At 31.8% G+C, this 27386-nt stretch overlaps 1 protein-coding gene across 1 annotated transcript in view; it reads left to right on the top strand.

The window, feature by feature from the left end:
* LRP1B (LDL receptor related protein 1B) overlaps positions 1-27386 on the top strand; it is a gene marked incomplete at its 3' end in the record, with an annotated part of 1847377 nt that overhangs the window by 1717882 nt on the left and 102109 nt on the right. Inside the window, exons 71-77 of the mRNA XM_081262419.1 lie at positions 30-162; positions 6064-6186; positions 11911-12036; positions 12907-13044; positions 15029-15163; positions 18462-18581; positions 20677-20918. Of these exons, the coding sequence (XP_081118545.1) occupies positions 30-162; positions 6064-6186; positions 11911-12036; positions 12907-13044; positions 15029-15163; positions 18462-18581; positions 20677-20918 (1017 nt within the window). The remainder of the gene's footprint in view (positions 1-29; positions 163-6063; positions 6187-11910; positions 12037-12906; positions 13045-15028; positions 15164-18461; positions 18582-20676; positions 20919-27386) is intronic.

Genomic DNA, 27386 nt, shown 5'->3' with positions numbered 1-27386 from the left:
AACTGCAGTGCCCATTTGTATTTGAACAGATGGATTGTGTGACTGAATGTAAGGAAGATCAGTTTCGATGCAAAAATAAAGCCCACTGTATTCCAATTAGATGGCTGTGTGATGGAACTCATGACTGTGTGGATGGCAGTGATGAAGAGATCTGTGACAGAGGTAATGTGTTTTTGTTTGTGCTGTAAAATGAGAAAATGAAAATTAAGGTACCATGTAGGATATACAGCATGTGCAAGAGCCAGAGGATTGAACAATTAGATAATTTTATTCTTTCTACTTCCTTTACATAGAGGCTTGTTCTAAATAAGCAAAATCCAGATCATTTTCATACAGAATATCTCAGTCATTCATAACAAAGTCAACCCAAATGTAATGTTTATTGGGTGTGTTTAATTAGAGTTTATTAAGTGTGTTTTCAGATAGAAGCTGGGATAGCAATAAAGATATGTGAGAAAGAAAGAATGTAACTACTATAGTCATTATTGCAAAAGTATTTTCTGTATTCTTTGAATGGTTTGTCTTCCAGGTTGCTTACTTAAGTTTATTTTTTTATTTTTTTATTTTTAAAGAGAGAGTGAGAGAGGAGAGAGAGTGAGAGAAAGAGAGAGAGAATTTTTAATATTTATTTTTTAGTTCTCGGCGGACACAACATCTTTGTTGGTATGTGGTACTGAGGATCGAACCCGGGCCGCACGCATGCCAGGCCAGCACGCTACCGCTTGAGCCACATCCCCAGCCCGCTTACTTAAGTTTAAATGAACAAGAACACCTGGTACACTAAAATGCACATGTTCATGTGCTAAATGATGTGTAGGTCATAAGTTGTGCCTCAACTCTCCATCTCGACATATTGTTGAGAAGATGATCTATGTTTCTATCAGTCTAGAAAATAATTTTCATTTTTTTGTGTATGTTTTCCAGCTATAAGAAGACCATTTTATGACAGATAACAACTTTTTGGTTGTAAATTACCACACTAAAAGCTGTAATTTTTACTATTTTGAGTTAATAAGAAGAATTAACAAAAGCAAAGAAATTGTGTGCTGAAGCTTGAAATGATCACAAATTATGTAATTTTTATTTTAACATTGTTGAGTATGCTATTTAAATTTAAATTTTTTTGTGACTTGCTTACAAAAGTTTCTCAAAAAACTTTTTATTTCAGAATAGTTGGAATATGGTCAACAGTGATGATATTAAATACTGCCACATGATGCAAGGCATTTGAAAATGCATTCAGCACTTATATTCTTTAAATATATCTAAAATATTTACTTCTGTTTGTTTGGTCATTCAAGGAAAAATATTTTCTACTTTCTTAATATTAGATTGGGTGTTTATGATGAGAAATATCTCTATCCCCCAATGATAAAGGGCACTTTTAGAAGAAATACAAGATACCTTCAAAATCTGAAGTGCATTATAGATGGCAATAAAATATTAAACACCACTATGACTGTTTCTTCCTTTGGTTAGCTTCTCACATGTACTTTTGCGGATGTGTGTGGGTATGAGTGAGTGTGAGTGCATGCGTGCATAGTACTGGGGGTGGAACTCAGTTGCTTACACATGCTAGGCAAATGCTCCACTACTGAGCTACAACTCCAGATTTCACACTTATATTTTTTACTTGATAATTTTAGGTACCACAAACATTTTGTATGGTCTGACAGCCACAACTCATTTATACTCATGTTCAAAGACTTTGGGATGATAACTATGCCACTCCACATAATAACTGCTATCACTGCAGCTAGTCTAGTTCCTTCTCATAGTACTTGTCTATTTTTGTTAAACCACCTAATTAGTGTCCAATAAATAATATACAGTGCCGCCAAGTTCATCTTTTTTTAAATGTAACCATTGTCAATCTTTACTCAAAATTCCCTGACTACATAGGACCCACTCAACAGTAGGGTTATAATAGAATTAATTACTAGATTTCTATCTGCTATTTCTTTTTATTGATCATATCCTGAACAAACTGGAGAATTTGAAGTAGTTTTCAAATTTAAAAGTATTCTACTAATGTTTAATCTTTATAGTCTAAAAAAAAATAAAGTCAAGAGCCTTTAATTCATGATTTACAAAAATGTCAAACACCTCTCACTTATACTTCTAATTTTTCTTAGGATTCTTTGCTGCTACATAATTAAGTTCTAATAAATTACCTTGTTAGTTGAAGTATTTGATCCTGTGTCGATATATCCTATGTCATGACAAAATTCATATTTTCCATATTTAATTTACACTCAGGAAGTGGCTTAGGCATTAGATAAAATATATTTCAAGGCTTTCAGAAAATGGAATGCCAGAATAAACATCTTTTTCATCAAATCTCACTTCTACTCATCTTGAATATGGATCCATGAGCCAACAAGAGCTTAGTAATGGGGCCTGGAAGTTAAGAATGCTGTAGAATTGGTTTGGCACATTTTCTCCATTAGTCAGTTTTACTAGTTTTCTTTAAATGACTAACCCCAAATACTATGGAATTAAAAGCAGTATTTATGTTTTTGAAATGCAAAATACATGACCTCAGTGCTTGTTCTAGCATGAGCTTTCAAATTTTATTCTACTCTTTATGGCATTTTGGTAAGAAAGATGGAGAACTATTCTTTTTAATAATCATGAGCTCAAAAATGTGCAGACTATTTATGTAAATTATAAAATATTATCATATATTAAAGCTTCTCTCAATCCAAATTAAGATGAGACTCTAGATGCTTATTTGCTATGATGATACACTTGACCAGAATTCTACAAACCTGCAAGAGCTCAGTTAAAATTCAGACATCCATTGTTAATTAACATACACATTTCTATTTTTCTAATAACCTCCTGTTGAGCTGATAAAAAAACATGACAAGAAAACTAGAATTTTAATCCAGTCAATCTCCTTAGATTATACCATTTTTGTTTTTTGTGTGTACTTCATGCCACTTCAAAATAAAGCATTTTAAGTAAGACTCAGGGTATCACAGTAACCCCATGATGCCTTTTTTGAAATGCAAATCCCATATAGTACAACATGAAGTCCTTAATAGGGTATCACAAAACCTTTGCCTTTCTGTTACAATTATGATTTAATTTATATTTCTCTTCTTAATAAAAACAGTGGCATGTCCAGTGCTCTTATGGAGAAAATTATAATGTTACCTAATATAATCCTTAGGGAACTCATTTTTTTCCTTTTAACAAAAATGATGTGCTACAAATAGAATTTTCTTAAATAATTAGAGGATGTCAAGAGTTCATTCACAAACTGTTTGAATTTAATTCATTGTAAAATAGAATAGACAATTTGTCATTAGAATCTTTATTCAGAGAAAATATAATTCTCTCCTTCATAGTCTGTAGATTTTGATTTTGAATTAAGGAAACATCTCAAACTGATATTCATATGTTTAGTTTCTTTAATACTAAAGTTTGCACATGTTATCTTCTTTATTGTTGTTAGAGAAAAAAAGTTGTTAGACAATAGTATTTTTTGTTGTTTGGGGTTGATTAATGATGTCACTTTTAGATTATAGCCTTATTCAGGTCAGTGTTGCATGTTTGAAAGAACAGAACACAGACTGATGTACGACTATCACAGGTCTCAGATATTGGTAGTCACCTTGGTGCATTCACTAAGGACTTGCTGCCATCTGTAGTTCTAAGAGAAAGCTGTCACAGTTCTGCTAAGCATTTTTTCAAAAAAAATTGTTTGTAGCTTTTCAAATTAATATCTTATAAGATCTTAGTATCAGCGTTAACTATCACACAAGTTTCTAAGCCAGGTACCCGTCTTTCCCTAAAAATGTCTCTACTATTAACTACATCTAGCTTTTTAAAAGTTGACTCTCTCCTTCATACTTCCAATCTATGGCCAATCCATTATTTTGCTCTCCTTCATACTTCCAATCTATGGCCAATCCATTATTTTGCTCTAACTCTCGGGTCCTTTGTGTTCTCTAGATTCTTGGGGAATTTTGTTTCTCCTGTGATTTGAAATTTATCTTGGCTGCAGAGTAATTTCAGAGGCATTTCAATGCATTCAAGCATCTGTTTTCCTTCTTACACAAACCAGGTTCAAGCAACTAAGGAGACTTTCTCCTCTCATTCATTTCCTATGAACAAGATATTTCCACATTTTCTATGACTTCTTTCTCTCTTTCAAAAACCAACTACAATAATTCCACCAAACACTCCACCACTTCACTAAATCTACTCAGCATTATTATTAAAATGCACTTTAATACACTTTTCCCATGTATTGTCTAATGCTACTCTTTTCAAATATTTCTCTAAGTACTCTCATTACTATTTCTTACTCTCTTTTGTGTGGAGAATTTATCTTTCCAAGAGACTTTCAGTCTTTCTGTGATGCTTTCTTCCATGTTCTTTCTACACTTCATATGATGATGACATTCTGTTCCTTCTGATATGCACATATATAATGTGGAAATCTATTTTATATTTCAGACACATTTATCCCTGAATATAACAAATGGTTCAAAGACTTGCATGCAATCCAAAATATATTTGCTTGGTACACACAAAACCCCAAATGGAGTAACATGCCTGACTACTCACTCTTCTTGCTACCCTCATCCACTAGCCATCAGATCATGAGGAGCCAATCATTTTAAGAGCTCTCAAATGTAACTTCTATAAATCAAGTTACTGTCATTTCTCTTCTGCAACTTGCTCCCCAGCTTCAATTTTTTTTCTTTTTTTTCTTCTAGGCCTGATTTTTTTTCCCCATCTTGATTTCCAAAATCCCAATAGCACAGCCAATATTTTCATTCTAAAATATTCATTTTATAAGTAGACTTTTTGCTATTGAAAGTGATTTAGATATTTGTGGGGCAAGTCAACTCAGAGCAAGAATAGTTATTTGACTTTATGATTGTTGGTTTGTTCTTTTCTTCAAAGTGCATTCACAAGATAAGCAATGGATATTTCTGTATTTTCTAGGCTTATAAGATTGACCACTTTTTTTCCCCCTCAAAACCCATGTTCTAATGAACATGTCATTTTAAAACATATTAATACTTTAAGTCAGTGGAACCAAATTATCCCAGATGTCCACATCTCTTATCTTACATGTGAATTAAAGTAGTACAATACTATGAGAACACTCTTATCTAGCTTAATTCTAAATTCCCAGATTTGTGTTCCTACTCCAGGTACTTCCTGAAAATATAATTCTATAGATTAATCATGCTTCTATTGTAACATATGTAGGCCCCAAGTCTCAGAAAAATTAATAAGCTTATTCAATGCAAGGAAAGAACCGACAGTCTGAATACCTAAACCACTGAAAACTCCACTTTCTCTTCCAACACACAAGTTTATTATTTCTTTGGGTTTTTTTTTGTATCTGCTGGATATACTTGACAGTTTTATGTTCTAATATTTTTTATGTTGTAATATTCTAACATAATATAATGTTCTTTTATAATCTTGTATTTCTGATGCTTTTTATTTACATGTGGAAAAGGAAAAAATAAAACCTTTTTAAACTATAAAAATATATGTTGTTGTATAGTTTGTATAGAAAAAAACCCAAAATATTGCATGATAAGCCCAAATTCCTATTCTTTTTATAAAATTATTTCACTGTGACTTCAATTTTTTTTTAATTTTAATAAGTCAGTATGTATTTTATATACAAACAAATTACCCTCTAGCAGAGGAGTGTCTAGATAAAAGAATATTTAATAACAAAACCTACTAAATTTAAAAACCTAAATTATTTATGCTTAATAACATAAAATGTTATATAAACATAAAATGATAATATAGATTTAAATGACTTTCTGTCATCTCTCAGTATTCTCTAAACAAAATATGATATGTATAGTTGCAACATGAGAATATTTTCATTGTAAAAACAAAATAAACAAACAGAAAACCAAAACAACAACAACAACAACAAAAAACTTGGCACATAACTGGTTCCTAGTATTATGCAGGAAACAAATATAAGGAAGCCAGAAAATAATTAGAGGGATGTGTTTCCTGATGTCTGGCACTTCTAATGCTCTCTGTCTCTTTCATTTTAACATAAAGGAGGAAATGTATGTAGAGCTGATGAATTCCTTTGCAACAATTCCCTTTGCAAACTGCATTTCTGGGTGTGTGATGGAGAAGATGACTGTGGAGACAACTCTGATGAAGACCCTGATATGTGTGGTATGGCATGTCACATGGCTCTAGATGGCACTCCCCTCCCCTGATCTAAGGCACTGGTGTGAGTCAATGAAGTGAAGAGGTGAACCACAAACTCTGAATCCTTGGGGCTAGCTAGACAAAATGTAGGCACAGATACAGCTTTTATCCAGGTAGTAAAGATATGACCTGTTCAAAGTTCATGACTATTGACAGCCCTTCTACATCTAAGCTTGCACATGTCAACACTATTCAAATATATATTGTGGTCTGTGTGGGAGGGTTTGGAGTAGTTTACCTTTTGAATTGAGTAAGGTACATATAGGGATTTTGGCTTCACACAGAATTGAAGTTTCAGGCTAAAAATATTTAATAGGAAAGTAAATGGAAAAAAATGTGAATAATAGGATTATATATCACCACAGTTACCCACAACTGAAATTGTCTAGAGAAGTTATAAATGGGTAAATAGAGATAGAAATAAAGATAGCTAGTTAGAGTATATATAATCACAAGTGTTATTCAGGGTAGAAATTATTTAAAATTTAATCCCCCAAATCTTAAAAAAATAATAATTTCTATAAATCCAAGTCACTCTCATCTGAAATTTATAAAGCATGTATTTAGGCAATGAACAAATAAAAATCTACAATCGAGTATACCAAATGAAGGAATTCTTTTATTTTTATAAACTTCTTTTCAGTCCCTTATTCATCTTATCTACTCTCAACAAGAAAGTTAATTTCACCTTTAATTTGAAGGAAGATACAATCATTTTAGATATAATTAACTAGCATATCAATTGAATTAAAGAAGGTATACAAGGGGTTTATACACTTGAATTAATTGTTCTATTGGGTGCTTCAAGTTAAAGCTAAGTATCTGGAGTGAATTAGTTGCTTTCTTTTTCTTTTTCTTTTTTTTTTTTTCTTTTTCTTCATCCAGGGGCTCTTCATTACTGAGCCATATCCCCAGGGATTTTTGTTTTTCAATTTGTGAGAGTCTTGCTGAGTTGCATAGGGCTTCTCTAAAATGCTAAGGATGGCCTCGAACTTGCCATCCTCTTGCCTCAGCCTCCAGAGTCCCTGGACACCACTCCTGACAAGCAATACACTTTGATAGATGATGACACATGACAACTGATGTTTATGTTGGAAAAAGGAAGACAAAACAAGGAGGTGGTTTTATTTTTACAAGATTTAAGAGGAAAAACACAATGTTTTTGGAGAATATTTTCTAAATTCCATGAATAATATGACTAAGTTTTCTTATCTAATGTTAAAAATAGACTTTATAGAATCACAAGGGTTTATATTGTTTTTGAAGCATAATATACCAAAAATATGAGAACTTATCTACCAACATCAACCCAGAAGCTATTATATTTCTAACTACGTATGTAGGTATGTGTGTATACATATGTGTATGTGATTTTTCCATTCTTTATTCCAAAAGACAACAAAATAAATGGAATAGGAAGTGGTTGGTAATTAATTAAACTGTGGTCTTGAGAATCATAGACTTTGGGACTATTTACAATGTCAGGAAGTGACTTTCAGAGGGAATACCACAAATTATAGCTAGACAACCTTATAAAATCTGATTTTTTGAACTTCTTTCACAAGCCTTTCAGTCCTCCATGTCAACATTTAGTAAAGCTACTATGTGCTACAGAATATTCTAAGTAATTGGGGTAAATAATAAAAAGCACATGATTCTCTGTTGACAAGGAAATCAATCTAGTTAGAAGAATAGTAACAACTTTCATACATTAGATGTGAAGCAATGATAGAATTAACTAAAAAGAATAGTTCAAAGACGGCAGAAGAAATAAGATGAACTCTGCCTAAAGGGGAATTCAGAAAGCTGTAGTTATGTGAGATATAGATTAAAACCACCTTAGGCAAAATGTTAGCAAGGGAAAGGTATCATTCATACGTTCAATAAATTTTTTAAGCTATTGATGATGATTAGTTTTGGTGATATAATGATGAGAGAAACAGAGATGGACTCTGATCTCATAGGGCTCAAAATCTAGTGGAAGATTGTCCCAAATAAGTGTAATTATAATACACAATACATACAATAAAGAAAAACTAGGGTAATTGATAAAAGTATGGAACAAATAATTTTGTTAAATTTAAGAAATAGAAAATAGTAACTGAGTTTCAGTCTGAATTATATAGTGCTGCCAAGTAGGTCAAAAGTCCTGAGGCAGAACAAACTACAGCCTAACGGAACTTTTTTTTTTTTTTCTTTTTTTTTTCTTTTTTTTTTTTTTTAGTGTCAAGGATTGAACTCAAGGTCACTTGACCACTGAGCCACATCCCCAGCCTTTTTTTTTTTTTTTTTGTATTTTATTTAGAGATGAGGTCTCATTCTTAATGAATGAATTCTTAATGGAGAAACCCAAAGTTCTTGGAGAGTACAAAGCAAAATAGATAACTGATATAGGATGAAACTAAAGCAGCAACAGAAATACCTAGTAGATATAATGTCAACCTTGGTAGATATTTTTAGATTTAGACTAAAAGCATTTGGAAATAGAGGTAGTCCTCTATGTCCATGGGTTCCATTTCTTCTAATTCAACCAATCACTTATCAATTTTTTTGTTTTACAAATTGTACTGAACAGTTTCTTGTCCTGATCTTTAAATAATACATTATATAACAATGAGTTACAGAGCAGTTCTATTATATTTACATATTGCAAGTCATTTAGAGGTGATTTTAAGTATACAACAGAATGTGGGTAAGATATGTGCAAATATTACACCATTATCTAAAAGAATATGGGCATCTGTAAGATTCCATGCCCAATCCCCCACAGAAACCAAGGCATGACTGTTGTAAAGCAGTCAACTCCTCTGGAGGCACATAGTTGTGTTTTACAAATATTGACAAGAAAGGGACAAGATCAAATGCAGTGCCCTAAGTAAGCTTTGTTAATAGTGTGGGTTAAGATGAGGAAAGCATGTGATAACAAAATATAGACAGAATTGAAGGTAATGTAAAAGATTAAATAAATTAAATTACATATAATTGGATATAAGGTGTGTGAGATGACATGGTGGAGGGAAATTTGTAGGTTAGTTTTGCTTGCATTTTTGAATGGAGAGGGAATTTAAAAAGTAAAAACAGTTCTGCAAATAAAGATTAAGTGACTGGTTTGGGATACACTTGAGGAGATGTTCAGGTAGAGACTTCAAGCAGGCATTAGAGGTGTGGGTCTCAACCTTAAAGGAAAGAGTAGCTCTACAGATACAAAGGTGTAATCTTAATAAATGAAAGTAATAAATACTATGGATTTGAAAAGATTATTCTGAGCGAGAGTGAATTATGAAACAAGGAGAGGACTGAGTGCTACTAAACAATTAATATGATTTTCTGGAGAGTTACTGATTATGAGACAATTAGCAAAAATAGATAGATGTAGCACAGAGACATCAAAGTGCTATCATGTTTTGAAAAAAAATGAGACAGTTCCAGGGGAGGTTGGATAAACACAGTTCCAGACCAGGTGAAAAACTTACTTTTAAATAAGAGGAAATCATTCTCCTATTTATGTTATGAAAAATAGTGAAATGAGTTGATAGATCATGCGTAAATAGAGGTCAATCTATAATTACTTAATAAGGTATTTAGGAATTTCCCACTTTTTAAATTTCTTGTGTATGTTTGTGTGTGCATGCACATATGTGCACAGTAGGAAGCATGATCACATACAGAAAATAAAAGCTTGGTATAGTGAGGTTTGGTGAGAACACAAATTTGAGTCTTGTTGTAAAAGGTAGAAAAGTCACATGGCTATAGAGAAATACAGGCTTCTCAGGTAGCACTAGTAAGTGAACATACTAGGTGTCATCGGGTGGCCTTGTAGTTTGATGATCTGCAACTTCCTTGGGCTTTCCAGATGCATATATTGGGAAAACTGACAGTTTTGTTTATCTGATTTTAGATTTTTGGATAACTAAGGTAATTCTTTGTGTGAATGCTGAAGTCATCCTGGATGCTGAAATGAATTCAAAAGGAAAAGCAAAAAAAAAAAAAAAGATAGAAGATGGTGTGAAGGACAGTCTTTAATGAATAGGGAGGAAGTGATATTCACAAGACTGATGAAAAGTTGAAATGAGAGGTTTGATCAAATGTTTGGGATTTGAAAAAGGAATCTTTGTTTTTAGTTTATTTTAAAAATAGAATGTCAGTAAAATTCTGGAAGCAGTGGTAGGAAATGAGCATGTCTTCAAATGTGACATGAGGTTTAAACAAATTATGAGACATTCCTAAAACAGCTAGAAGGGAGGAGTATGTTTGCAGAAAGACTGGATTTTACTTAAAGCAAGGTCAGGCAAGGACTGTGGCATGCACGAGGAGTTGATATAAAAGCACATTGTTCAAATATGAAAAGAAAACAAAGGGTAAATCTTTAGGAGTGGTTTGAAGGAGATGGTAATATATCCCACAGGCCATGCAAAGTATCTTAAATTATATACTGAAGGTGAAGAATAACTATAGATGACGTGATAACATCAATGTGTTTGGTTTATTATTGTCATAACTTTATGAGGATCTGATGGGAAGAAATTAAACTGAAGACATGAAAGATATATCTCTATAAGAGATAACAAAGAGCTGAGCTATTGTGATTATAAGCACTGGGTATGAACACAAGATAAGTTTTGGAAAGATGTCATCAAAATTGGTCACTATTTAGAGTTGAAGGTCAGTGAAAGGGTTGTATTTAGAACAATCCCAGTTTTCTAACTATGATGTGCTACTCACTACACTATGGAAACAAGACAAGGCTCATATATGGGTAGAAAGAAAACAGGGGAAGATAATAAGAAATTGAGTGGTGAACTGGTGGGATTTGAAATTCCTCAGGGTATGTCCTATCATCAATTTTGAGATGACAGAACTAGACAGAGGATTGAAAGTCTTCAGGGTACAACAACATGCAGATCAATGAGCATGAATGAGAATATCTAAATAAAGAATATGAGAATAACAACATTTAGACAATAAGGACAGTGCCCTGGAGAATTTCATATGTAGAGATGAAGAATAATTAAAGCTATTTCCTGCATTAGGGATGGAAATCTTCAAAATCAATAGTGATAAGAGGGATTCAATTCCCTGTCTTCCATTTTCATTGCTCTTTAAGTTTCTGTCTTTCAGTGTCTCTGCCTCTCAGACACATTAAAAACTAATAAGATGACTTTGTGTGCTTTGAACACATATGTAAACATTTGTTCATTCAGATAGAGAGTAAGAAACATAGGTATAACACAGTTGGGATATTTTTCTCCTCACTGAATGTCCTACTTTCAATTTGCATCCTGTTAACATAAGCCTGGGGAATCTCTATGCTGTGTGAAATTGCTCTTTGAGACAGCTAAATGTCCTGCCATTTGTATAAATCATAGACACAAATTAATTTGGTACACCAAGTGAAGCCACCTAAGATAAGCATCTGGAAATGAAACCATGAAGTTTTTCTTGCTTTCTTTGAGGGCTCATTCAAAATCTTCATCTGTGCCCTCTTCTGCTATTAATGTGAATAACTTGAGTGAGCTTCTATTATCACACATTTTTAGTATCTATTAATAGGCAACATTCAAAACAAGTCATTTAGAAAAGCTAGATTACGGATTTGAAAAAAAAGGGGAAAACAAAGACAAAATATATTCTTATAAATCAGTGTACCTAAAGGAGCTATTTTGTTTTTCTCCTTTTTTTTTTTTTTAGTTAAATTTCTTTGCCCACCTACAAGGCCGAACAGATGCAGAAATAATAGAATATGCCTGCAATCTGAGAAAATGTGCAATGGGATTGATGACTGCGGGGATAACTCAGATGAAGATCACTGTAGTGGTAAATCTGTTTAATGAGAAATAATTAATTTAGTAGCAACTGCAAGAAAAAACAATGAATTGGGGGGAGGGCTTGAAAAAAGAAAAAAGTTTCCATTTTGCATGTTTGAGAATATTGGGTTACTTTTTTTTTTTGGCCCCAATTTTTTATTTAGGGAAGAGTACAACAAAGGCAAGGATAAGGATTCAGTGGGAGGAGTCTTTCCTGAGTGCTTGCTTAGGGCTTGCTTCTCAGTGTTGAGAATATTTTTTCAGGTACTTGATCTTCTGATAGGTTATAAAAACAATGTACTAATAATCCATAATATTTGCATAGTAGAGATCTGTGGGTTTATCCATATTCCTTTTAGGCATTTACTATAAAAATACTGGTCTCCTGGGAAAAACGATTTATTAGTTTAAAATTTTTTCCTTGTTAAAACAGTTGACTGAGGAGGAAGGATTACATAGATTGTATGTGCCCATAATCCCTTTTTCAAAATTTTGAAATTCAAACTGTTTCTAATGGCAAAACTGTATTTAATTCAGTATGCAGCAAAAGTATTTGGAGACAAAACCTAACCTGAACTCATTTGAGGCAATTTATATCACTTTTATAAAATCCCACTTAGAGGGAATATTCAAACATTTTCACGTAGAAATAGAATGTTATTTAGTAAGGGAAAAATAAATTCTCACTTTTTTAAAATCCAAAAAGTTCAGATTTGTTTCATCACTGTTTAGCTCCAAGAGCTTTCCATAAAGGATTGTAGACTCACATATTTCATAGGCTTTCATAGCATTTTCATGGAAAAATGTTGAACATATTATGTGCTCAATAGATTGATTTTGATTCTCTGAAGCAATAATCACTTTTTAAATGATTCTGCAGGTAAGCTTATGTATAAAGTGAGACCATGCAAAAAGGATGAGTTCACATGCAGTAACAAAAAATGTATCCCCATGGACCTCCATTGTGACCGGCTTGATGACTGTGGGGATGGCTCAGATGAGCAGGACTGCAGAATAAGTGAGTCTGTTTTCTGTTAAAGTACATGAATACCCAAGGCCAATTCATGCTTAAACAGGACAAAATTAAAAAAGAAAAAAATTTAAATGGCTTTTCTGACAGCCTCAAGTTATCACCTTTGCAAAGCAACGTCACTTAGAAATTCACTGAAGCTAATTTCAGAAAACATGAGGTGGTAAAGGTTGATTTTTGAAATGAACATACTTGTTAGAGCTGAAGCTAGGACTTTATCCAAATTTAGATTTTTATATCAATGAAGGAATGCAGATCATTTAGTGTTTCATTTTATAAAGTATAAATTTAGTGTCTTTGAAATTACAAACAGTAATATTTGGTTGAATGATGGCAAAGGTCTTAATCATTTATGCAGTGTTTTAAAAGAATTTAATCTGTTGCTCAGTTATTTTCAAAGAAGATGTCAGTATTTTCTATAGTTATAATGCTATCATCTGTGAGTTATTAAGACCTATGTATAATAATTTCAGGGTGAGCTAATGCTTGATATTTGATCTTCCAAATTAAAAAATTGTTGTTTATGTCCAAAATCAGATTGCTTATAAAAGTATTACAAAACATTTCCTACTTATTGATCTTTATTTTCTTCTCATTTATGCATCTAACTTTCTCCTCATTGGGTAGTAAAACAATGCCACCAAGATATGATGACATATATCTCAACTGTAGTGTCATGCCATTAGTTTATTTTCATTAATTATAAATTAATAATTATTAATATTATAAATTACAAGAATTTGTAATATTCTTATAATTTTATAAGAATTAGTGGGGATTAATAGTAGCTACAATTCCAAAAAATAAAGTTCTCATATTCTCAAAACTTTACTCTAAGCAATCCAGAGATGATGCAATACTTTCTATATAGTATACTCCATTTATTTACATTCTAAAATGTTTTATCTAAATGGAAAATAAAACAATGAAACTGAAACTGCTCTGCTAGAAATTATAACTAACTCTTACTCTGCCCTAATGATGTTGTACTCCATGACTATCAGCCCAGGCTAAAATTTTAACAAACTACTGTGTGAGCATTTCCTCACTGTGACCAAAGTACCCCACAAGAACAACTTTGAGGAGGAATGCTTATTTTGGCTCACAGTTTTGGAAGCTTGAGTCCAGCTTCATTTCTTTGAGTCTGAGAGGAAACAATGTAACACTCAATGGGCCTGGCAGAGGAAAGCTTCTCAGGTCATGGTAGTCAGAAAGCAAAGTTTGGAGCGGGGAGTAACAAGGATAAGATAAACCCTTCTAGGGTACCCATCCAGTGACCACATTCTCCAGCTAGTTTGCATCTTCCATTAGTCTGCAACTGTCAATGCATTAATCCATCAAATGGTTTAATTTACTGCAAATGGATTAATCCACTGATGAAGTCAGAGCCCTCATGATTCATTCATTCACTAAAAGCCCAACTGTGAACCTTGATGCATTGGGGACCATGTTTTCAATGCATGAGATTTTTAGGGACATTTCAGATATAAACAATAACACTGCAGATTTAGCCTACTTGCTTTAATAACTTGGTAATACACTTGATTGAACTAGCAAATACTAAATTTAGGAGAGTAATAAATGTCCACATCTCTAGGTAGCTTCTAGCAATGGTTGTGATTCTAGGATAAGGGTGTAGTACTCACAATTGGTATCATTATAGAGATGCCTGCCTGTCATTCAAGTCATTAATTCATTACTTCTTTGAAAAGGTTTTGTGGCTTGACAACAGCTATAAATATCAGCTGTTGGCAGCTTGCACTACACTATATTTACTGTAACTGAGCTCAGTTTTTATTTGCTTCTATGCCTTTCTAAGAAATGAGGGCTTAAATTCAGAGAAGACCATAATTTTCTGCATTTATAAAGAATTATCCATGTAATAATAAATATAAGTTCAAGTCTAAAAAATATAAACTCCAGCTTCAGGAATCAGAGTTATATTAGTTTTGATCATATTTTTAAATCCTAGCTTCCTCTGTATATACCTGTGAAGATAATGTGACTCCATGTGGAGATGATGCATATTGTAATCAAATAAAAACATCTGTTTTCTGTCGCTGTAAGCCTGGATTTCAGAGAAACATGAAAAACAGACAGTGTGAAGGTAGAGTACATTTCCTCAACAGCTTGCTCTTAAATCTTTTGGTTATAAAAAGACTCCCAAGGCTGCTAAATTGTAAGATGACATGCGATTGATTTTCATCAAAATGGTGTGTATCTATGGGATAGCATTTCACTTATGAGAGGAAAAGTCTCTGGGTTCAAGCACCTGTTTGTTTGTATAGCTCAGCTATCACTGAGGCTACAAAGCCTTTTCTATAGCAAATGCAAACCTGTAGGATTCTCAAATGTTATGTTATTCTGTTTTGAAATGCAAATAATGAATTTGCTGATTCAGGAACTGTAGGAGAATTAGACTCACCTCATGAAAAGAATGTGTTTCTGATGATTCTCCATTCCTATGAAGCATGGCATTTGCAAGTACTATGATAGGTGATGCACATTTAGAAAATCAGGAGGTTTTGTTTTAACACCATGTCTTAAATAGTGCTTCATATTATCATAATATGTCTTTAAAAATTCATAGTACAACTACAACTAAAAATAATAAAAATAAATAAAAGTTCAAAGTAAGGATCTAAATGAATTTCTGTCAATTTACTAAGATCACTTAAACATTGAGCATGGAACATAGACAGAATCTCATAGTAAGTTATATGTAAATATAATATCTTTAGGACTTTAACTGTAGAATCATGAAATACAGATCCATATGTACTTTCTGCAAATTTCTTTGAAAAAACTAATATTTGTACTCATCATATTACAATTAGGGCCAAAATTAAATATCTGTCTGATGTTTTAGGGTATATTGAAGTCCTAAAAAATCTTTCACTTTCCAACTTGATTCTCTAATCTTTATGATATTCTTGGGTAAAAAAAATTGATTTTATGTTCATGTCAATCAATATAATATCAACTATACTCACCCAAAGGGGAAGAATTATAGCCACATTTTGCACATATTTTTGATACTAGTATGAACCTAAGGGTGCTCTACCAATGAGCTACATCAGCAGTCCTTCAAAATTTTTACTTTGAACAGAGCCTTGCTAAGTTTTCAGGCTAGTCTCAAACTTTTAATCCTCCTGCATTAGCTTCTTGTGTCACTAGAATTACAGATATGTGCCAATGTGCCCCGTATATTTATGTACATTTGATTTATAGGCTAGTTTGGATTATTCATGACATTTTATTTCTCCATTATTATGGGTTCCTGAAAGCTGACAACCTAAGTTTTCTCTGTTTTAATGAAAAAAAATTATTTTGTCTTTCCCAGGTCCTTTCTATTAGTTGAATGTAAATATACATACCTACCTACCTATACATACACACACAGACACACACACATGCACACAAATGCCAAGAATCTATTTCCATTCCATTGATTTCCTAAGATTTATTTGAAAATAGGAAGCTATTTTCCAGCACAGCATATATTAACTATATTTAGAATTTCTAGTTTCAGTGTCTTCTTTAATTTTAAGTACATTACATGACAATTACGACTGTGAGGTACATTATTCATTTCAAATAACTATAAATCCAGCATTCTGTGTACTTTTGTTGTGCAAATAAATATCTTCTGAACTGCTAAAAATTGATAGCAAAGAATGCAGTTTTGACTTGGTGCAGAAGAGGGAAAAAACTTAATTTTTAATCCAAAAGATTTAAACTTGTTAGTGTCCTTCATTTATATATTTGAAAAAAAGAAAAGAAAGCATAAGAAATTGCTGTTTGGTATGAAAAACAAACCTTTTAACTGAAGTAACTAAAGGGAAGAACATTCAAAGAGAATGGCAGAAGAGACGCAGAAAGTGATCCACAGCTTCTGAAAGCCAGTTGTAGGCGCTGTGCATGTGTGGGTTTCTACCTCTACTTTGCACCTCATGATCAAGGTCTCATTGTACAAATGGGACATTTATGGGGCAGTGTGAGGGAGTAGAGTTTTTATTAATTTATGCAGAGGTTTTCTTAGTTTGATTCAATACCAAAGGAAATCAGAGTAACAAATATCTCTTCATTCAACTTTATAGATACTAAAGAAATCAAAAAATTTGTCTTAATTTTGATGGTTAAGTGTTGATAAGACACATTTTACTTCATCCCTGAATAATCTTCATAAGTAAATGCACTTTTCTTAATCTCTTCATTTTTTTTCAAACACAGAAGTAAGTTATCATTAGAATGCTTAAGTTCTCCATGGGTAAATTATTATAGCAGAGACAATAAGATCAAAAAATCTGAGTTTAAGTCTAGCATTTTCATCTGTAGACATCACTAGGAAAGTCCTTGACTTTACCACCAAGTCCTTGGAACACTGTTGCATGCTAAAAGAAATAGTTATTACTGTGCTGATCTTTAAGTTCTCTAAGGCAAGGAATTTTTCTAACAGATATATAACATAATTAGGGCAACTATATGTGATAGAGGGGCAGAGGAATTATGCTAGATGAAAACATTACTAAAAGAGCAAAACAGGGAAAACTGGCAATTCACCTGAATCATAGGACCTCATTAGTGAAGCTAAATATTATTGTCTGTGACTTGTCTATTGCTGTGATTTAGATGTATTTATTCATACCTAGGCATTAAGGATTTTGTTTGCTTAATTCACATAGCCTCATTTTACAGCCCTGTTCGTATGTATGAACACAGAAGTGTGTTAGTGGTACATCCAAATTTTCATTCTCTGCCAATCATTGTCCAAAACTGTGGCAATAAAAATGAATACTTTGTACTTAATATCCTCAATGACTGAAAATCATGTAGGGATATGAATATATGAGCATATTTCTGAAATATCATATGAGTCATGTTATAAGAAAGAGACACTGGGAAAACAAAAAAGGAGAAACTAAGGGATGGATCATCCCTTCCATGTATTGGCAGAGAAGAGGGAAGGCTGCATTTCAAGTGGGTCTTGAAACAGGAGCCGACATTCTGTACAAAAAATGGACAAGGATCTTGAAAGACAAAGGAATAAGCCGACAACATGTACAAGTATAAAGAGGGATGTGATTAGAAAGAGGCTTACAAGGAAATGTTGAGGTCTTAATTTGAGTGAACGAAAATAGTAAGGAAATTTGAAATACTTATTTTAATACTCTAAGTGGACTAACAAGTAATGTAAAAATAATGATTTTTTAAAATATTGTAACTATTGTGAAAAATAATTTTGGATCTCAAAATATTGCAGAGCAAGTCATACATTTAAGACTTTAAAAACCAATGAAAATAATAGTAATAAGAAGGTGAAGGAAAAAAATAATTTTGGTTTCTTTGGAAATTTAGAAAGAATGAAATTTATGATGATGCTATTTGGAGTTTTTCTTTTCTAGACCTTAATGAATGTTTGGTGTTTGGCACATGTTCCCACCAATGTATAAATATAGAAGGATCATATAAATGTGTGTGTGACCAGAATTTCCAAGAAAGAAATAATACCTGCATAGCAAAAGGTAAGGTTAGAATCATTATTGCAAAATACTATTAAAAATGCTATGTTAAAATATAAGAAAAAGATGATTCATATTGAATTTTAGCAATAACTTCATTCCTGAAATTATAAATAGATTTTTCTTGCTAAATATTTTCAGGATTTGATCAACATTTTTAAAATTAAATTTTAATAGTCATATTAATTATATATATATTTATGAAGTATTATATGATAATTTGATACTTGTATATAATATGGATGCATTTCCATCTTCTCAAGTATTTATCATTTCTTACTATTAGGAACCTTAAAATTTCCCCCTTCTATTTTTTTTTATAATGAATTGTTATAATCAGTCATCACCCCATAAAACTGTAGAACATTTAAACTCATTCCTTCTTTGTATCTGCATTTTGTATGCTCTAAAAATATTCTAACTTTGGAAAGTTTATAGAAATGACTGTAAGATATATAGCTAGTGTCAAAATCACTTTGTGTTTGAAATAATTTGTAAGAACAGGGAAGTATTTATAAACCAGTTTAAGTCACACTATATAAAGTTTCTTTGTTTATGATTTATTTTCAGTGCATATGAGAAATTATTAACCAGTAGGATAAAATTAAAAGGATAAAAGTTGTCATTACAAAAAGAATAAAGTTTCAACTTTAGCAGTGTCAGAATAATACTTCTGTTCTAGAGATTTTAAAAGTTTTAAGACAATATCTTATTTGAAATATTATACCTCTTGCACTTACCAGTGCCATTAAAAAAATAAATAACAGGTATAAGTGTTGAACTTTTATTTTATTTTTTTAAAGAGAGAGAGAGAGAGAGAGAGAGAGAGAGAATTTTAATATTTATTTTTTTTAGTTTTCGGCGGACACAACATCTTTGTTTGTATGTGGTGCTAAGGATCGAACCCGGGGCCGCATGCATGCCAGGCAAGCGCGCTACCGCTTGAGCCACATCCCCAGCCCCTGAACTTTTAATTTTCATACATTTTTATTAAATAATATTATAACTCCCATGTTGTTGGCTAAAGAGTATGAATGGACATTGTTAATGAGATTGTTATTATACAAAAAAAGCATGTGATGCCATGGATTGGTGTAGGAGCTTGTATTATGTGTTCTTAGATTTGAATCTTAGCACTATGCTTTTCAGGTTGTGTGATGTGAAGAAATTACTAAATATTTCAAACCCTAGTTCTTCGTCTAGAAAAGAGGAATACTAATATCTTTATTCATGGTTGTGAGAAATGCAAATAAATTGTGAATTGCTTACAATACTGTCTGACCTATAATAAAAATTCTCCAAGTGACAGCTATTAAGATTAAAGATCTGAACTTATACCTCAGTATGTATTATTATTAATATAGATTTATTTTCAGAAACTAAATATTCAATTCAATCCATGTTTAGAATTACATTAGTGTTTTAATTAATATTTTCAGGATTCACCCATAGGATTTTAATTTTTAATATAAATGGCATTAATACAATATTGAATATAACATTAATATTATGTTGTATGTTCAAAACACTGAGATGATGTATTCAAGTTAATAGTCTTCTAGATAATTTTGAGATCATAGAAATTTAATGTAATAAAGACTTAAGTCTGTATACAATAAAATAACAGAATTTCAGATATATGAATGTGGGGAAGTGTAATCTTTTTATCTTAATTTTCATGTTTGAGCTTTAGAGGAACAGTTAACATTCTAAGCCATTTGCTCAGAAATTTTGACAATAATGACTAACAACTGAACATCTAAATGTTGAGAATCAAAATATTAGAATATAATATATTTTGACTTACCAAATAAAAATCTGTCTTTGTAAAAATGATGTCTTTTACAAGTTCCAAATTTGGAGCCCAAAGGTAAGTTTTGTGTTAGAAAAACCATACCAATAACTGTTATAAATGTTCAGAAAAGCAGGCATCAGAAATTATAAGTTGTGACTGCTAAAAAGTGATACAAAGTATGTTCATTTTCATTGCAGAAGAAACTGTGTTAAGCATAACAGTTCTTAATTTAAAAGTACAATCATTGCTTTTACTGTAGTTGAAATTTACTTTATTTTTGTATTTTATTGTAATAATCTCCAGGCTCTGAAGATCAAGTTCTCTACATTGCTAATGACACTGATATCCTGGGTTTTATATATCCATTCAACTACAGTGGCGATCATCAACAAATTTCTCATATTGAACATAATTCAAGGATAACAGGGATGGATGTATATTATCAAAGAGATATGATTATTTGGAGTACTCAGTTTAATCCAGGCGGAATTTTCTACAAAAGAATCCCTGGCCGACAAAAAAGACAAACGAACAGTGGCTTGATTGTAAGTAAATAACATTGACTATTTGAAGGCCATATTTTCCATCCTTTAATTTTAAGATAAAATCAAAATATCTGACCATAGGAATTAATTGACATATTCATTTATTCCTCCTGACATTCTCCCAACATAGAAAAAAATTCTCTACTTATTTATTCTTAAAGAAGCACATAATTTACATTACCTGCATAATTTTATGTTTTTGGTTTGATTCATTTGCCTTAGTTATATAAGAATGGTAATGAATGATACTGAGCATAGTGGACATTTTATTTCATTGAGTTTCACAACATATTAGGAATATAAGCCTTTTTTGGTCATGAGATGAGAATGTGAAAATCACTTCATATTTTTACATTGCAAAATGATGCAAAGTAGTAGAAATTGTTTCGACTTTAGCAGTATCAGAAGACTACTTCTGTTCTAGGGCAAGAGGTCAACTTGGAAGTGTAACTATTTCTTCTGACTCCTGATAACTGTATTTCAACAGAACACTATTGCTTGCTGGTGTATGATGGACATGTTGATTATGATGTTTATTCTTTTTGAGAAAAATAAACTAGAACATTTGTTTAGATTTGTGGTTGTAGACAATCCCTTTTTGTTTGAGGGCATGTCAAGTTATTATGTGTTTTATATTTTGAAGTAACCTGGGCAGAAAATGACAAATGAATACTTGTTTTTAAAGACCCTGGCCTATTCCCACACAACCCACAAGTCAAGCAATATCACAGCAGGATGTAACTGAAACTTCGTATTTAAAAAGAATCAGAGTTACCTGTCTGGAAGTCCTCACTACTTTTTGCTGTGGCATCTACCATAAAGATTTGAATTATATCAATATGATGTAAATATGGAACATATTTTAATTTTAGTAACAATAGTTAGCAATAAGCTGGTTTTAAAAGAGGTGTCATTGGCTTTCGAATCCAGATTTAAATTAACTCAACTCCAAGTGTTTCTTCTGTGTCTAAAAAGTAATCTCCTTTCACTCTATCAGACCAAAAACTGATTCAGATTCATTAATTAGCATTAGCTTTATCTCTAAAACACAAGTCTACTTTGTAAATCATTGCTGTTATGACACTATTTTACTTGTTGTTAATGATATAATAAAGAATATATACTGTGGAATTATACTTGTCTGGGTTTTAATTTTGTTCCTGTCCCTTAGTAGATGCTTATTTTCTCTGTACTATTTCATGAAGGTCTAGTGAGGGTTAAATAAATAAATATATAATACACTATTATTAATTGCATATAATTATATACAAGTTAATTTTATATAATATATATCAATGTTTAACATTTCTTGGGACATATTATGTCCTGTATAAATGTTTTCTATTAACAGATGATGATTCTTTTGGTGACGCTGAGGAAAGGGAATAGCAAGATATTCTACTCTGCCAGAAACTCTTACATTAACAATTATTTGAACTTTAAAAACACTCACATGATTATTATTATTATCATCATTATTATTGCTATACTGGGGATGGTTTCAGGGGAATTTTACCATTGAGCTACTTTTCTGCCCCTTTTTAAAAGTTATTTTATTTTTTACTTTGAAACCAAATAAGTTACTAAGACAGGCCTCAATCTTGCAATCCTGCTGCCTCAGCCTCCTGAGTTTTGGGAATTATAGGCATGCTCCACTACATCTGGCCACATCTTTTAGTTAATTTAGATGTAGTTTTTTTTTTTTTAGTGAAAGTGGCTTGATTTTATTTAGTTTTCCTTAGAGATATTGAAATATAAACAATGTACTCCAGTGGACAAAATGTTTTGTAGCTCAGAAGCCAACGTTTCACTCAACATTTAATAGTTATATACATTTAATATTCAATAACTGATTTTTATCCATGTATATAGATATATTTATATATGTTTTCTTGTAATTATAGCCATTTACCTGTATATATTTTGTTTATTTATGTTTCTTATATTTAACTTCATTAATGTGTTATAGATATTTTCATAACTCATTGCAAAGCTATTGATTATCCTTTAGCAAATAGCATATGAAACTTAATATAGTTACTATTTATTGAAAGTGATAATTTGTGCTGTATCACCTGGACTTTGGTATACCTCTGTTCTTCTAGACTTACCATGACAAATTGTATTCACGAGGAAGAAAAGTGGGTAACTGTAATAGTAGGAGTTTATTTTCTATTGAGTAGTCCATTATAGCCGGACACAAGTCATGAAGCCTCTGAGTCAGGAGTTTTAGCATTGTGCTCTAAGCTAAATTCCTTATATATTTCAGCCAGTATATTATTTAAAAATAAATACATGACTACATGAATGAAGGCAGCTATTAACTTTGGTCTCTGAATCATTTTTGTAAATTCAGGTATCTCGATATTATAAAGATGGAATAAATCTATTTTTACTACCTTAATTTAATAAGCAATGTGAATTATAGAGCAATTAACTAAAGAAATGTCAACTTGCTGAGTCTCAGATTAATCTCTTAAAAAAAAAAACACTACATTATTGGTGCCAACAATGTCTAAAGTTTTTTCCAATAAAAGTTTTCCAGATTAAAAACAATACATGATTTGCAAAAGATCTGTAATATATTATATATGTTCACATATTACCTGGATAACTTGCATTTATTCCTATGAAATTCATCTTGTATATAAAGTATTGATTTTCTACCCTTAAGACTCACTCTGCCGTTTAAAGCATTTGCTTTTTGAACAGTCACCAGCTAGTCATTCATTAATTTAATGAGTGTGGGATCTATTTTATATTCTAAGTTTTAACACAGATATTAAACCATACTGACTGAAACTTCCTCAATCTTTTGAAGATGAAATTCAAGAATTTTCCCTAGACTGATTATGGCACATTGATTTTTATCTATGAATCAATAGGAAAAGGAGAGGAAAATGCACGAATCAAACTGTGGACACATTAGTTATAACATCAATCTCAGTGAGCCAGATGGAAGGAGTTAGCCATGTAATAGCAGGATGTCCTGAAAGCATCTCCACAGATACTGAAAGACTATGCTGTGTTACAATATTGCTCAAAAACTAAAATGTTAACTGAAGTTCATTCCAAGGGAAGGTAATTTTCAATATAATCTTTCTTTTCTTTTTTTTAATTATTAAGGGAATACTCTTCAGCAATCTGTAAAATTTTTAGAATACTAATTATGATTACAAATTTAAATTTCAAATGCAGAGTTAGTTATTTTATAGTTAGAAATGCTTATAATTTTCTAACTCCCTGGGCTATACAAAATGGATGAAATTTTTCCTTTAAGAAAATTAAATAATTTAAAACTTAAAAGACTGACATGATCCAATCTATATGTAAAGCATAATGAGATTTCTGAATTTAAATTTTAGCAGTCAGATATAATAAGAAAGCATTATGCAACAATTGTACATACTTTCTGGTAATTTATCATTTCCATTAAAAATGCTGTATGGAAAAATACATGATGGCAAGCACTATAAAATAGGTCAATGTTTGGAAAAATGCAAATTACTATGAAAGAACAGATTAGATTTTTACCATTAAGGATTTAAATATTCCTAAGCAAAACAAATGCTCAGGTTGCTATGACCTATTTGATTTTGACTCATGAATACTATTTTGGCGTATTTTCTTTTATACAAAAGATAATGTTCAAGATGAACATGCATATAATTTTATTCATGAAAAATGATTATCTTCCCCCCCCAAATTGGTTAGGCTATTGTTTCCTAAAAAGTTTTTAGCAAATATATAATTATGTATAGTTATTATATTTCATATTGTAATTAAGTCCCAGTACCTGACTTATGGGTCTATGTGCAACACACATCTACATACACACAAGCATACAAGTGGATAAGTACCCACAAATTGTGTGTGTATGTGTGCCTATGCAAGACTTCAAAGTCTTGTTTTAGAATATAATACCATATAAAACACTTTAGTTTAAAATTATTAATGCTGAATAAATCATTAATCAGACCTTATAGTATTTGAAGATGAACCAGGCAAGATTTATTTATTCATAATCGAAGGTTTATTTAAAACCTGCTAAAAGTTTATTTGAGTGCTGAGTTCTTGGTATACAAAAATTTCAAGTTTGAAAAGTGTGTTCAAGGAAATAAATAATGGAATAAAAAAAAATACTGATGTTGTCAGCATTGTAGAATATAATCAATAATAGTCCATTTGAAGAGAAGATTTGAGCTAAGATCTAAGAGTTGAGGAGGAAGTAATACCATTTTATAAATACCTAAAACAATAATTCTACTTCCAAGGCAGAGAATGTTTCATGAGAAGAAATGAAGTCCACATAAAAAGCTATTGTGCTCCAAGTTAAAGGTAGTGATAGGTTGCACTACTGTCATTTCAAAGCAGATGGAAAGTAGTGGCTGGAAATATAACTTTAGGAAAGCTTTGTTAATAGAGTGAATGCAGAAATGAAGACAGAAAATACTCAAGACTGATAAACTGAAATGCTGGGTTATACAACCTTAGGATTCTGATAATAGTAAACTACAGGTTTGGTTTTAGTTACTTATTGAGATGTCTATAAGAGATCCATGAGAGATATCAAGTAGTCAGTGAGTGGTTATCAAGGCTGGATCTTAGATCTGTGGTCTAGAGATACCCATGAAAGAAAAGAACAATGGAGGAGATATCTCACATGGGTATCCACATAGTAATAATACCAATCTCTTCATCCAAACTTTAAACAGATCTTTTGTTTGTTACATCATTTTCTGTAACAATAAACCTAAAAGAAATGGTGCTAAAATGAGTCACCAATGTAGTTACTCTTTTATTGTTGATTGAAAAATGTATTGTTATTTTCTTACCATGTTGTTACTTTTGCTAACTCATTTTCTCCTCCTTGCTTAAAATTGAATACCTCCAGGATCAGCTGTGGTTCTCTGTTTCCTTTCTTCTTTGTTGAGTTCAGATAGTTTCATGGTTTACCATACATCCACATGCATCCAGTTACCTAACTGGTATCAGCCAATGTCTAACTGCTTACTTTGCTTTTCATCTGGGCTATCTAAAAATTCTCCAGAAGTACCTTGCCCTCAAATAAACTTCCATGATTGACTAAACCTGCTTCCTCAAATGTTATTTAATGGCAACTGTTCATTTGCCACATGCTTGAAGTAAAAATCTCGGGAGTCATTTTTGATTCCTCTCCTTTCCTCATAGCTGGAGAATCTGGCAATCCTGTTGAGAATATCCAGGTTTCCAAGGTATGTCCAGGAGTTAGTTACTTTATGAGATTAAAAAGATGACAAGGAGAGGACAATTTGTTAAGAGAAAACAAGAGAATACAGAGTCACAGAAACAAAGAGGAGATAATCTTGAGAAAGAAATTGGGTCATATCTCAAAAATGAGATATGATCTCAAAGCACCTGGATTTGAACCACTATCAATTCTCTTCTGGATTGGTACAATTGTCTCCTAACCAATCATCTTGCTTTCCTTCTCCTTCACAGCCTAGAAACCAAAATGTTCCTTCTAAAACATAGATTGTGTAACATTTTACTTCTGAGAAGTATATCCTGTGTTTTTCCCCACTTCCAAAGACAAAGCCTCATAATGTCTTGCATGTCCTTATGAGATCTACTCTTCTGTTACTTCTCTGACTTTGTCTCCCATTGTTTTTCCCTTTACACACTTTTCTCCAGGGAAGCTGTGCTATCTCTAAAATCCATTAGTACCTGCTATTGTAAAGTCTTGTGTGAAATGTTTCTTCTACCTAAAATGGTCTTTACCCTAATATCCTACATGGCGTAATTACTAACTCCTTCAAGTTTTGCCCGAATGTTGGCATTTTAATGCAAAACATTCATAATTGCTGTCTATTTCCCCACTCCTATCTTCTGATTAGTCTATAATGTTGTGCTCTTTTTGGTTTTAATTATCACAGTTCTTATCTTTACCAATCTGCCATATAATTTTTCCAACTATTATGTTGCTATCTGTGGCCTACCTCAGCAGGTATTTTTGCAGATTAGCTCATTACTGTAATCCTAATATGTTCTGGAACATTGCCCAGCAAATGGTAGATAAAATGATCTTTCTAAAAATTAGAAGTATAAATTAATTAAAAATCTTTTTCAACAGTATATTGATCCTTAAATTCCCACTAAATCTATTCTATGGCATGGGAATTCTATACCATATAATAATCATGGTATTTTTAATTTCCAATTTTATATTTGAATATATATAACATAAAAATTGACATATAGTTATACAACATGAAAAATGAAATTTTTTACTGTTTCCTGAAAATCCACAGCCCTCTTAGGAGGTAATAATTTTGTTTTGTACAACAAGGTTATTTTTCTATGAAATTATGTTGGCACATCAGTAGCATTTTGTCAGGTTTATTAAGTTATATTTGTTATATAATAAACTATGGATGTTCAAATATGTACAACACAGTTACAATTTTAAAAGTTTACCCATCACCACAA

Source organism: Spermophilus citellus (assembly GCF_964194105.1).
Source record: "Spermophilus citellus genome assembly, chromosome: 11".
Classification (NCBI taxonomy): Eukaryota; Metazoa; Chordata; class Mammalia; order Rodentia; family Sciuridae; genus Spermophilus; species Spermophilus citellus.
The sequence above is the reverse complement of the archived record's forward strand: the minus strand, read 5'-3'. Positions and strand labels throughout refer to the sequence as shown.